Below are 13,298 nucleotides of genomic sequence, written 5' to 3' on the forward strand. Positions count from 1 at the left end.
GTGTCATGAAGTCAAATTCCACAAAAAATTGTTAAAGCGACATCTACGAATTCATTATTTACGGTAGGTACCAAGTTGTAATCACAATGCTGCAATGCATCTTTAGTAATAAAAGTAACGTGTAGATGGCGTTGCGTGTAATGTTTGACTATAGAACTGCGATTCAAAACCAGTCTTTTTAGTCGAACTCTCGTTTTGTATTGTACCTTTCATTGTAGATTTGGTGTGTTTGATACAGAATTTGATACAAATTACAATCATTCCTTGCATAACGACACTACAAATTATGCCTACTTATACTACTTCTGCTTTTAACTTTTAAAGGTCTGTTTGTATCGCAATAAAGGTGCAACATCGCGGGAAATCTGAAAGATATAATCCCCTAAAATTTTAAATTGTAATGGAATTACTAAACCGACACAGCGAAGTTACGCTACATGCGCAGTGTAGACCTACTGCGACTGGTAGAATGCCGCCCTCGCCTCCACGCGGTGTGTCGATAACCCGCACCAGCCTGCCACCGCGCCTGCGCCGTTGACGTCCCTCAGAGGCGGCCTTAACCTGGACGCATTCCAACGGATTCGCGAACGCGCCGCACTTTCTTAAATCCACAATTACGTCGCTTAAGAAATAAAATTTAGCACAGAAAAAAATATCTTTAACGATATTTCACTATTTATTCAAATTTTGTCGTCATTTAAACAAGTAACAGTGAGTTTAGAAATTCAGCAAAAGGCATCGAAGACTCCAGTGTACCCGCCTTTGTGATGATTGAGATTCCGTAGCATAGATGGCAGCACTAAAAATATTTGACATTCCTCGGATTCCAATCGTAGTGGGCTCGGCTCAAATGTCAAACGCGACTATTTCGTCAACAGAGCTGTGGCGCGATAGTTGGATTTTTATAATCACAACAAATAATAGTGTTTGACGGACAATGGATAAATAAACGGCAGAATAAAGTGATTTCTTTTGCGCTTTAAGTATTAAATAACTAGTCTTGTTCGTAAACCGCGTTGTATAGTTGTTGCGATTGCAAACATATTGATTTTTGTAGTTTGCCGGTCTGGTTACACTGTTATGAAGTTTCAGTAAGGTTGGGGTACTGTAATATTTACTAATTGAACTCCGCTCGTGTATAACAGTTTAACGTTCGCGTTGTATGGTGAGAAAACAATCATTCCTTCGTTGGGTCAACTTGTGAAACGTCGTGGGAAGACGATTCTTTGGTAAGTCAATTTAAATTCTTCACATTCGATTCTCTCTTTATAAACGCAATTTGCATCTGGGTAACACGCGAGTATTTTTTTTTAATGCAATGTTTGATTATTATCAACATCGCCAAAGTAGGCATGCGCCATCATTCATTTGTTTTATGTCAATAAACAAAAGTCCTGCGTATAAGTAACCTATTTCTGTATTTAAAAATTCCACCTCAATAATGCATTTTTTAAAAGCACATGATCGAAAATATTATGCCAATAGTATTTAAAAAAAAGTCGAGCACTATCATTATGAACACGTAACTTCAAGAGTAAGTAGGTAAGTACCGACTGTACTACCTACCGGTTTAATTGACGAAGGCGCAAAAAATTCGCCGCTTCACAAAGTCGGTGTACAATTGTACATTGTACAGCGCATCATCGTGAACTAAAGTCTGCGAACATAATAGTGAGGAATGCGAGCGATATGCGCGAACTGAAGCGGCGGCTGTGTATACCAATAACCGTAATATATTGGTCCCTGACATGTGGTTTTTACTCCTATTAATAGAACATTCCCTACCTACATAATAGTTAGCTACAAAAACTGTTCGACGTATACATATTTGTAATGTTTTCATAAATATTTATAATGCACAATATCACTTGAAATAAACCTCTTTTTCAGATTTCAAGTTATATTGGCTGTTGTATAATCGACAGCCGTTAGTTGTATTCCACACGCGGCGGTGATAAGAGCTCGATAAAACCTCGGCCGATTAGCCAATGTGACCCCGCGCTCCCAATTCTAAATTTGATTTGTACAACAAAGACTTACGATAGACGACGAATATTGCCGAACCTTTATTTTGTAACGTTGGCAACATTGGGTGTATAGCCTCCCCTTACGAATTCCCCTTAATTATATTTATCAACCACGGGACCCTCTAAAAATAAATCCATGTGTACCTGAATGTAAGTACAGTCCAGAACACATGATGTTTGACGCTGGTGATCAAATATCTGTGCCAGGCGCCGGAACCAGACGCACCATTATTAGGCTTCATGTGCTCATTTGTCAAGCTTGATTTTTCCTTGACCGTGCCAAACCGAGTTCTTAATTCATTAGTGAGAGGCTATGTTATTAAAAATGTTTTAAATCGTAATAGACCCCACGCCTGCCAAATGTTTATAATTATAACATAAATGCTTAATACCTCGTGCCTTCTACCTCCTTGATTAATGAAGCACTAGACTAATTCTGCCCTGCTTATCCTAACTAACCTAATCGACATTTTTAGCAAACTTGATTTATTCACATTACCTGGAGTCAGCGAAATGGATATACAACCTTCTTTATTCTTTTTTTTAATACTTTATTTAGTTTATCCAATATCTCGAAAGTTACCAAAATGCATTATAGTCCGTTTGTTTAGGTGCTTAACTAAATGTAAACAATCTTGAGATGTCTATTTAATGAAATATACATTTATACAACTATTTTTACTTACGTTCAAATACAAAATACAAATACTTGCCTCATATGAAATTGCATGCCTATTTTTATATGTATTGATTTGTAAAGCATATGTTTCAATAAAAAAAATGTATTAAGATTGTTTACATTTAGTTAAGTACCTAAACTAATGGACTATAGTTATGACAAAGATAATTGCTTTGCGAAAAATCGGATTTAATCTTTTTTATCCACATTAGGTCGAAATCATGTGGCATGTTTATCACAGCCTCCTTTCTTTGAACTCACTTAAATAACAATGATCTTAGACCACTCCATTTATGATTAACATACAAATACTCGAGGCAAAATGTTAATTAACTCATTACTTTGACATTCTATTGTAGCTACTTAGTTATTGGCAAGCGTCACGCATATCAATACACGACCATCACTAACGTCAATACTATTCATGTGTTTTTATTTACCGAGTCTAGGTTTTCGAGATTGTTACGCATTGGAAATGAAAATATTTTTTCGGGTCTAAATCGTATATGCTTGTTTTCAAACAAACCAAAGTTTCGGGCTTGACGTGACCTAGTCAACCGTGACAATGGGACCTGTAAAGTGTCCGAAACGGTGGTTTGATTATAAAACAAATATAATATGCGATTTAGATCCGAAAAAACTAGTTTCTTTTCCAACTGTTTTTATTATTTCGCTTAATTTTAGAGTAATGTTGCATTTATTTGTATTAAATTAAAATTAAGACTCTTTTAAGAATTTAATTTTAATTTATGTGTACCCTGTTTCTCGAACACAATTTCCTTTCAACTCTCCTAAACATTATAAGCCACTGTTGTATACCTATGTGAGAGTCCATGAATGGGTATTAAATTGCGAGTTTATTGAATAAAATATTAAAAATCTCGTTCTCGCGCTACTGATTCCACAGGATTAAAATAACAGTTCTTAATACGTACGTACTAAAGCGAATGAATTAATATAGTTAAAAATTTCGCTCACTGTTAAAATCTTCCTCGCTTATACCCGAGCTGGCATCTATAAATATACACACTGTAAAAATTCGGGTAACCCCACAAGTTAATAGAACATCTGCCGCATTCCCATCGTCCCCTTGTAGCCACGTGCGTCTGCGCACAGCAGGGGTAGCGGCTGTCGTAAAAGAATACATGCACCCTAAATGCGGGCATTCCTACTCAAATCAACTTCCAATCTTATGGCCCCGGCATAAGGACACATTTTTAAACAGCTACACGTAGACCTAAATAGATTATTATTTTTAACGCTGGGAAAGTCAAGGTTCGACCACCATGTGGTTTTCGTTTAGAAACAGCAGGTGATAAGAATTTTCGTAAACTGCAGACTTTTAAACGACGACGCGTAAAAACAAAAAACTCATATACTTAGGTATTGTTCAATTCAACTATAAGAACAAAGGTTTTTAAGCGTTGTATAAATTCCAAAAATATTTGTTTATCAGTTCTTATATCACGTCGTTTACGTAAACCATTATAATCAACAAGTGAATTGCACTTCAGAATTCACCTCGTAATAGTAATTATGTAAAAAAAAACTAAACCCCACGATAACACGAACAGTGAAGCAGATGCCGTGCAGCTGGCATCTTAATTTCAATCAACATTTAAATTTTAATATCACGTCACCGTTTTCTAATTAAATATCAAGTTCGCGATTGTTAGAATCGTTACATAGCAGAAAATATTTAACACTATTCGCATGTCAAAGTTTAAGCTCTTTTTTTATATTCAATATCGTAAACTTTACCATAAAACCTGTGTTTACAATTTGCTCTCCATATCTTAATTATCCAATCATAACTGTCTACCAAATTGCGTGATAAATATTTGTAAAGCTTTGATCCATATTTATACATATTTCGTTTTTCTTGAGTTTCGTTTCTATTTTCATCAAGTTTCATTAGTTTGCCTATATGGTAATGAAATTCACGTATGATTATAATGTCAATGATCGGCAGTTAAACTGCGCTGTTCTAGTCCATCAAATGGCTTCGTGACCATCAAAGTATGTGTCGAATGATCTATTGAGTGTGTAAGGCTCGGCATACCATCTCCGACCGAACTCGTGACTCCGCCTCCGGCCAGAAAAATTCTATTGTGGTTAATGTACCAAATTCCTCATTATTAACGTAGCCATCACTCGTCGTTCCAACGGTTTTGTTTACCGTCCCTTCTTTGACACCTCCATGGTCGTGTAAGAATGCTACAAAAATCTTGCCTCAGCTTTTGAAAGTATACCTAATGACATTATACATCTTCACATTCCAGGAATATGACATCCATTATACTCATTAAGATTCATCAGCCCAATTTCTTTACGAAGTATGTTTGGAATGTACTTAATCGAGTTCTGTATTTTATTATCATTAGTCTAACATTACGTTTTATCATTCAAATTCCATTGTAGACCGCATCGAACTATTTAGTTGAGCAATAACAACGTTTTTGTTTGTATTGGCGTGACCGTCAGAAAATATTTAGCCTGGTATGCCGCTTTAAGTATGCGAATCTCGTGTATTATTATCACAATATTTGGCCAGTGTCATGCATCAGATACCTATGCTTGAATTAACCTTGCATTTTATTGAATAGTTTCATATGAACGCGACGTGTTAATGGACAGTGTTATTGATTTACCATTCATTACGCCGCACACTAAGGTACAGATGCTATCAGACTAACTGCCTTCATTAACACGTATTGATACGAAGTTGTTGTTTGTCTTTGGTAGTTCCTCATTCCATTACAATCAGCTATGTAGACACTGATTACTTCGCTTCGTAAAATAAAGCCGCGAGGTAATGGGTCATGTCAGTAAATCATATTTCGTGGTGCTTGGCAGTGCGTTGCTCGGTTCGCGATAGCGTGGTCCATTGGCTGCGTTCCCGACCGCTCGTGGTATGCGGCCATTCGCCACGTTTCACAATTCTTTGTTTGATCATCTGACTCCTCTTATTTACGTGGAACTCGTACGGCTCGGCTATCGTCTATCTGACGTCTAGTCGTTTACGTTCTCGAGGAATTTCCACCGGTTCGGTATTTTGCATGATTACACATTACCGTCTGCGCCATTTTGAATATAGTGCCAAATGTTTTTACGTGTCCAGACATGGATGATTACAAAGCGATACTAAATGCTAATTAAGTCTTCACAATGACATTCCGTACAAAACAGTTTAAACTTATTTATATTTCACAAGTTTCAGATCAAGTTCGGTTGTTTTCTTTGTTATCGCAGTTCGGTTTGAATACATCATAGTTATTATTGGCAAAAAGGTGCGAATTTATTTTCATGCTCGTTGTCATTGGTATGATTTCTTGTTAATATCTCTGTAAAATTAGACGTCTTTATTCTTGTATAATATAAATTCACATATTCTTGTACACAGGTAATCATGGAGAAGGTAGAATCAGCATTGGACGTGTTATCACGTGCAGCAACTATGGTGCAACCATGCCCCGCATACCCTGCCAGTGATTCAGATAGCTTTGGTAAATATACTCTTTATAATCCACAATTTCAACCTCTACTGTACAGTAGGTGCCCTCACTTATGTATCAACTATTTGTACTAAGTACTATACAAATAATAGTGGAGACTAAAGTGAAGGCACCGACTGTACATATTTTATTAGCTTACGAGTCGTTTTATATACTGTAATCATAACATATTTAATTACACCTTTCTCTACATTCATGAGCGTTTAAAAAAAAAATTGCTTTATTTAAACATCTAGCAGAGCTGCACGTAACTCTGTCAGGTGCGTAGGACTGAAAGAATGTAATTAAATAAATATGCGCGACTCTATTAGTTAATCCGCATACGTTAGAGCACGCATCGAACGATGTCTATTAATCAGTATCAATGTAAGGAATGAGATATAATTCAGCTGCCGATTGCCGATGACTTGCGAGTATTCTAAATAGGGTTACCAAGTTTAATCTCTAGGGGTCGTATTCTAGTACTCTACTCTATAATCAAGTCAGGACTTGAGTATTGCAGTGAGCACTTAAAATCATACTCAACTCCTTGCCATTAGAGTCGTATTTCCAGTGCTTGAAATCATACTCAAGTTTGTTCAAATCCTGACTTGAGCATTGAGTACAGTTCTGGAATACGACCCTTGGTCTCCTAAGCGACTAGGTTCGGTGTGTTGGTTCGTGCAAAACCAGATTCCTTTAGTATATTTTTGGAAATATATATAAAGTTTCACATCTTTAACTTTTATTTGACTACTACACTGCTCGGTATTTCTCTACGTGATCGAATCAGAAATGAGGAGATCCGTAGAAGAACGAAAGTCACCGACATAGCACATAGCTCGTTCAGTGAGACGGCCCCATACTAGATGGACGGATGACCTGGTAAGGGCGGCGGGTAACCGATGGATGCACGTCGCGTCCGATCGGCTGGTCTGGAAATCTTTGGGGGAGGCCTATGTTCAGCAGTGGACGTGTTCCGGCTGATATGATGATGATGACTACCACAAATTACACAAGAATAGAAAAGAAACAAAACAGACACAAATATGCAAAACATAAATCACAAATGAAATAAAAACTAAATTAAACCACATTAAACATAAACAAAGACGTTAGTATAAAGATTTTGAATTTTACTTTTTCTTTAGGAAACTTCTTTTCGTATTTATGTACTTGAATTGTAATCGGCATATTAGAATATTATGTTTAGGATTTTAACTCTTCGATTGGTAGCGGTTCTTCTTAATGAAAACACTTGATCTTAGCATGAATACAATTGACAACCCTACGACTAAGATGGCTCGCGGCCTTGTAGGCGGGTCGCATTCCAGATTCCAGCTGACATTGTTTAACCGTCCAGTCCACTGTGACCGCTCCAATAGCTAGTTTCTAAAAATTCTTGTGATTTTATGCGTTACGCCATAACTTTTTTCGTCCAATTTTTGTGATCCTATCAAAATTCTAAAACATGTCGTAATTTTTTTTTGTTGTAGTTGTTGCTAGTAGGCTCTTAGTTGGAATCTGGATCTTAACAACACGTCTTGAATCTATTAAGCATTCAGGTACAATCTCGTTGTTTTAACGTTTATCGGAACAGTAGTCCCCAAAATAATGTAGTGTTTTTTTTTAATATGGCCGATTATTTTACATATCTTATTTAAAGAAAAAATAGTCGACTGTCATTTTTTTCATGAATTTGTTTTAATTTTCTTCTAATATATGTTTGTCGAATGGTACGAGGTAGGGTTATGCGAACTTATAAGTTTACTAAACTTTAGTTGAAAAAGATTTTTTATTTATTAACCTTCAATCTAATCAATGTACTGTTACAATTTTTAAATCTTCAGCCGTTTCTACTTGGCAACAAAATCCGTTTTGTTTAATTTCGATTTTTCTCAATTAAGGTTGACTAAATCGGTGCTGAGAGATGTTAATATAATTGGTACTCTGTGTCTAATTGTTATTTATTTAAATATAAACATTTTTTGGTATATAGTATAGCAGTATGTTATCTTTACATTATAGGTGCAATATAATATTTGTTATTAATATATCGTTATTACAATAGCTTAAAACTGACTACCTGCGGTCACTGCATTCAACGCGAAGTATTGCTCAAAGAATGTACAGCGGCGAGCGGATTCACGGCTCCGACATAAGTCACAATGGAATCCATTGTCGACTCGAACTGGTTTCGCGATAAAGCCTTCATTGGCTCGCTTCCACGCCGCCGGTGCCGTTGCCGGAATGACCGTCACGCCTGTTTTTACCAACTTTTTTGGCGAAACGCACTCGACCAGCACGTCCGGGTACATTGGACAAAACTGACTTTTCATTTAGGCAATAATATGGTTGACAATTTTGCTGTCAATGTCATAACTAACGTAATCGACATTTTAGCTAAATTCAGTTATTAACATATCTGGGATCGGCAAGACGATACGAGATCTACAACCCCCTCTAATCGGTTTTTTAATATCTTACTTAGTTTCAGTTTTATTGTTGAATATTAGCGTAATTGACATTTTTGTAGTTGATAATAAAAGTTGAAAGTTACCGAAATGAAAATGTGTTAGTTATGACAAGGAGGGCACGATTGCTTTTCTAATAGGTTTTATTTTTTTTTTTCATTTTATGCAGTGTCCACATGTCGCACTGCTATTACAATAAGTGTTGTGACTCAAAATATGCGAAATTTAAGATTATACTATTGCTGAACCTTTATTACACTATACTATTGCTGAAATTTGAATCGCTACTTATCAATATAAACGTCATTAGAATATTATGATAAACAATCAAAAGATATCTACTTAACTCAAAATGAGACAAACTTTTTGTGAGCAAATTCTGGACAAAACTATCATTGCTCAAAAATATAAAATAATTGTTTCCCTTTTATATTTTAATATAATTTGGCAAGCAGAAAATTGTTTTGATGTTAAAACATAAATTTTAATAATCTTTTACGGGAAGTGAGTAATTAATTTTTCATATAAGTATTCTGAAAAAATACACTTTAGAGTTAATGCTATATTGTTGTCAGTTTTAATCAAATTTAAATCCGCACTGTGATATTTCCTTAAGAGGAGTTTTCTCTTCAACGAAATGACAATAACTTAAATCTCGTTGAGAAAGCAGGGCTTTCCAAGAGCAGCCGCAACAATATTACGGGTGGCTGGAAAATGGTAGTGCGTGAATTTCGCCGACCAACACGACAACAGCTCTTCCGGCTTGCATCCCTCCATAACATATCCGCATTCTGACCCAAATTTTTTGCGAACTGCATCTTGAAACGAGTTTTAATTACGCAAAAATGAGTATATTGACACTAATGACGTAAAGTTGATTTATTTATCGTAACGAGACAATAAGGAACTTTTGGTATGCGAATCTAATCAAAATACGATCACGCAATTTGTTCAGTGATGTGATTCTTATTATTGAGTGTTTACAAACAATGGTCGGATCGCGAATAATTATGCAACGTGTTGACAGCGGCGCACACGGCGCATCGGCGCTCACTTTCGGTGCGCTGCGTGTGAAGGCGTCGTCGGCGCAAAGGCATGCGTGCCGCGTGCTGCGACCGCCTCAGCCACCAGAGAAAGCGTTCAGGAATTTGACCGTGCTCTCTACTCCGCTGCCCGACCGAACGAAACGTCGAACGCCGTAACGATACCCATTTACTGCCTCCTTCACAAAAATGTGGCTAGTTTTCAAGACACACACACGTTTCACGCGGTCGGCGGTTAGACGCGGTCATCAACTTATCAATCATAACTCATAAGTAACTACTTTGTACTGAGTTTTACAGCTCTCTAGAAATGCAATGCTTGGCATTCTATCGGATGATTCGAGTCAAAATGTGTTTTATTGTGAATGATATTGGGGTGATTGTAGCATGAGCTTACTCGTATATCCGGAACGCAGAGGCGTGTTACGGTTTCGAAAAGAATGCAGAATGTAGGTTGCGTTGCGGACTACAGTTACGAGCATTCTTAGATATGCAACCATATCACTATTGTTGTCAACATAAAAATTATTCTCAGGGATCGTAAAATGAACATTCGGGTAAATCGGTTCTGTACGTTATTTATGAGTTATGTATGAGCGTTGCGCAATTGTTACGACAGACATGTGGCGAACCGTAGTTTAATCAGATTTCTCTTTACTCACCAAATATTGGAACATCATTAATTAACGTGTCATTTTTTGCAGCGCAAATTAGTATGCAAAGAGTTGACACCTGTTGAATGCGCAAAAAAAACAACATTTACAAACATGAAAGCATATTAAAAAGTAATAAATTCCGACACCAATGAGCGGTTAGGCGATCGCAAAAATGCGTATGCGTGTTGCAGTGACACGCGGGGTGGGACTCACGCGTCGCCGCGACAGTTGGTAAAAGGCATCCCGATTGCAATGAAGTCATCACGTAGAGTAGAATTTCTAATGGCAACGAATTCCATTTCGTTGGCACCGAAGCGAGAGATGTTATTCCAGCTATTCGGGGCGTCTCGCGTATTGTCTGATCGAAATTATCGACTTCGCTAACGAGCGACGTTATGTGCTCAATTAACAGCGTGCTACTCGTATCTATTTGTCAGCAGGTCTAATGGACGTCTAAATCGAATCTGACTTAGAAATGTTTAACAGGCTACGCCTGAGAAAATGTCTCGGCAGCTATAGATAGATGTCGACCGCTCTATACCAAATCGGAAAGAGTGGCATTTGTAATTTCCACGATCTTTACGTAAAGACTTTGTCAGCACTGAATACATTACCACCTACGTGTACCTAATATGAAAAAAGCCAGAATTCTTTAAAAGTAAATGGGTATACCCAAGTAGGTATTTATTTTCTTACGAATTCGCATTCTCATTTCGCTGCACAAAACGCTGTCCAAGTTATACCCAAGCAATAGTGTGATGAAAATTACGATAATGTCTAAGTTACGACAAAGTTCATCGTTACATTTTCCTCCTTGTGTGACAATAGTCGGGAAATGCGGAGCATTCTCTCTCATTCCGTGTACGACCAAGATACGGTTCGCAAACGATGATACGTCACGCGAATCCCAGAAACGTTTATTTAAAACCGACGGTTGTTTATGTTTGGGTCCAGTTACGGTCGCAATTGATGTCTTTCCCTTCACTGTCATTTTTTATTTTGCACCTACCGGTTCACTTTATGTTACATGATGAACACGTAATAAATTTATTTCTATTCATTAGTAGCACCTTGTTCACGTCCATTCGCCATCATTCTGTTTTTTTTTTAAATCTGCAGTATCAGAAGATATGGTCGTTTCAAAACGACCTAATCTGCTGATATTTACTGTAACAGATATCAACAGATTAGATGATATGTACACTTTGATACACCAACGCGAGAAAATTTACCAAAGAAACATTTTGGGCTATTTGGTGTAAAACTCATCGATTATACTTTTTAAATTGTCACAGGACACTGAAATTAATCCTTACAGGTGAAATTAATCCTCTTTTTTTCATACAAGTTAAGGTAAAATCGTTGTGTATTTACAATAACCTTTGTATTGTTGTGAATTTATTGTTAATTGACACAGTTTGTCATAAAATGTTGTTCAATAAACGACGGCTAAGGCGTCTAGGGACACTATCTAACTTGCCCATCATTCTCAATTTCGCCCTAATAGCTTCTTGACTCCATTCGTCCGCTGTTCGTCCAACATTTTCTTCGTAAATGACTGTAATTCATTCGTCGTCGAATTTTGTGCAGTAAACAAGTTTCGGTAGCCAGGGCTCTAACTCAACCATCGGTCTCAATTTAGCGCTAATAGCTCTTTGACTCCATCCGCCCTCTGGTCGTCCAACATTTTCTTCATTTACTATTAAATGGCGTTCATTGTGACATGCAGCTATGAAGGGGCAACCATTTTTGTGAGCTCTTTGTAAATGTATTATCTGAGTACAATTGCTTGGGTAAATGTGGTAAAGTCTATTTAGTGACCTTAAGATAGGTAACGTAGATATTGCCTCAAGATCTACGTCAACTTCACAACTTATACATGAAACATATCCTTGCTTCTTTATCATAGGACGTTCACAGTGCCGATAAGTAAAGTTGTTAAAAAATGAGTCACATTAAAGTTAACTACAGCATGATTTTGATAATTATACTTCATTTTCTGCAAGTCTCTAGAAATAGTATCCACTATAAAATTCATCATTGAATTTTCATGGCTGTTATGTTACAAATTGGGCCTCATTGGACTGCGAGTATGTCAATAATAAAATCGTCAACTTCGTTTTTGGTACCTATTTGTTGTCGTACAATAGTAGCAAATTTTTCAATTAATTTTGGTTAAAAATAGTTTACTATATCATGTTTCTGACATGCAGACAGCCAAATGCAGTAAACATTCCTGTGTGCTATGTTTCAGTCTCGTGCCTATTACCTACCAAAGTAAAGAGAATAAGAACTGTTCCATTAACCAATAATAGTTGTTTTGACATCTCCATGCCACTTAGTCAAAACAAAGAAACATTGGTTGATATAACACAGCTTTTCTCAGTTAAATCGTTAACGGGCCTCAACATAGTCGACATAACGTCGTTATTTTGAAGTCATAATAAACGGTCTTACCCGGCACCGATTATGATTATAGTGGAAGTACTGCATTCTATACATTCTTAAACATAGTACTCACTTAGTACGTAAAATTAAATACCGACAATGCCGATCCTCAGTTTCTTTAGAAACTCGTGCATTAGCAATTCGTTCCGCGATTCTTTCGATATGAATACATGCACCACGCATTCTTGTTAATAAGCTAAGAATGTTAATAACTCAAAAGTTTTGTAACATTTTCACTTGACCTTTCTTGAGATCGTTTTATGTTGCAAATTATTTTAATTTACGAACGCAGATAAATTTGAGAACACAAAGTCGTAACTCATTTTTACATTTTAATTCTATAAAGAATCTGGTTCTTTGTGAGTGAATTATCGTGAGACTCTGGCCTCACGATAACTCACTCTCTTCAACCGATTCGATTTTATGTAGTACGATTGCCTTTAATTTTAATTAACCATTAAAATTAAACTTTTATTC

The 13,298-nt window shown here is 36.6% G+C and overlaps 1 protein-coding gene across 1 annotated transcript in view; it reads left to right on the forward strand.

Moving 5' to 3' along the window:
* Positions 1-577: 577 nt before the first annotated feature.
* Positions 578-13,298, forward strand: part of LOC113236489 — a 38,818-nt gene continuing 26,097 nt past the window's right edge. Inside the window, exons 1-2 of the mRNA XM_026472582.1 lie at positions 578-1,229; positions 6,110-6,212. Of these exons, the coding sequence (XP_026328367.1) occupies positions 6,116-6,212 (97 nt within the window). The 5' untranslated portion in view covers positions 578-1,229; positions 6,110-6,115. The remainder of the gene's footprint in view (positions 1,230-6,109; positions 6,213-13,298) is intronic.

This window comes from Hyposmocoma kahamanoa, unplaced genomic scaffold (genome assembly GCF_003589595.1).
Source record: "Hyposmocoma kahamanoa isolate Upper Pololo Valley unplaced genomic scaffold, ASM358959v1 92, whole genome shotgun sequence".
Classification (NCBI taxonomy): Eukaryota; Metazoa; Arthropoda; class Insecta; order Lepidoptera; family Cosmopterigidae; genus Hyposmocoma; species Hyposmocoma kahamanoa.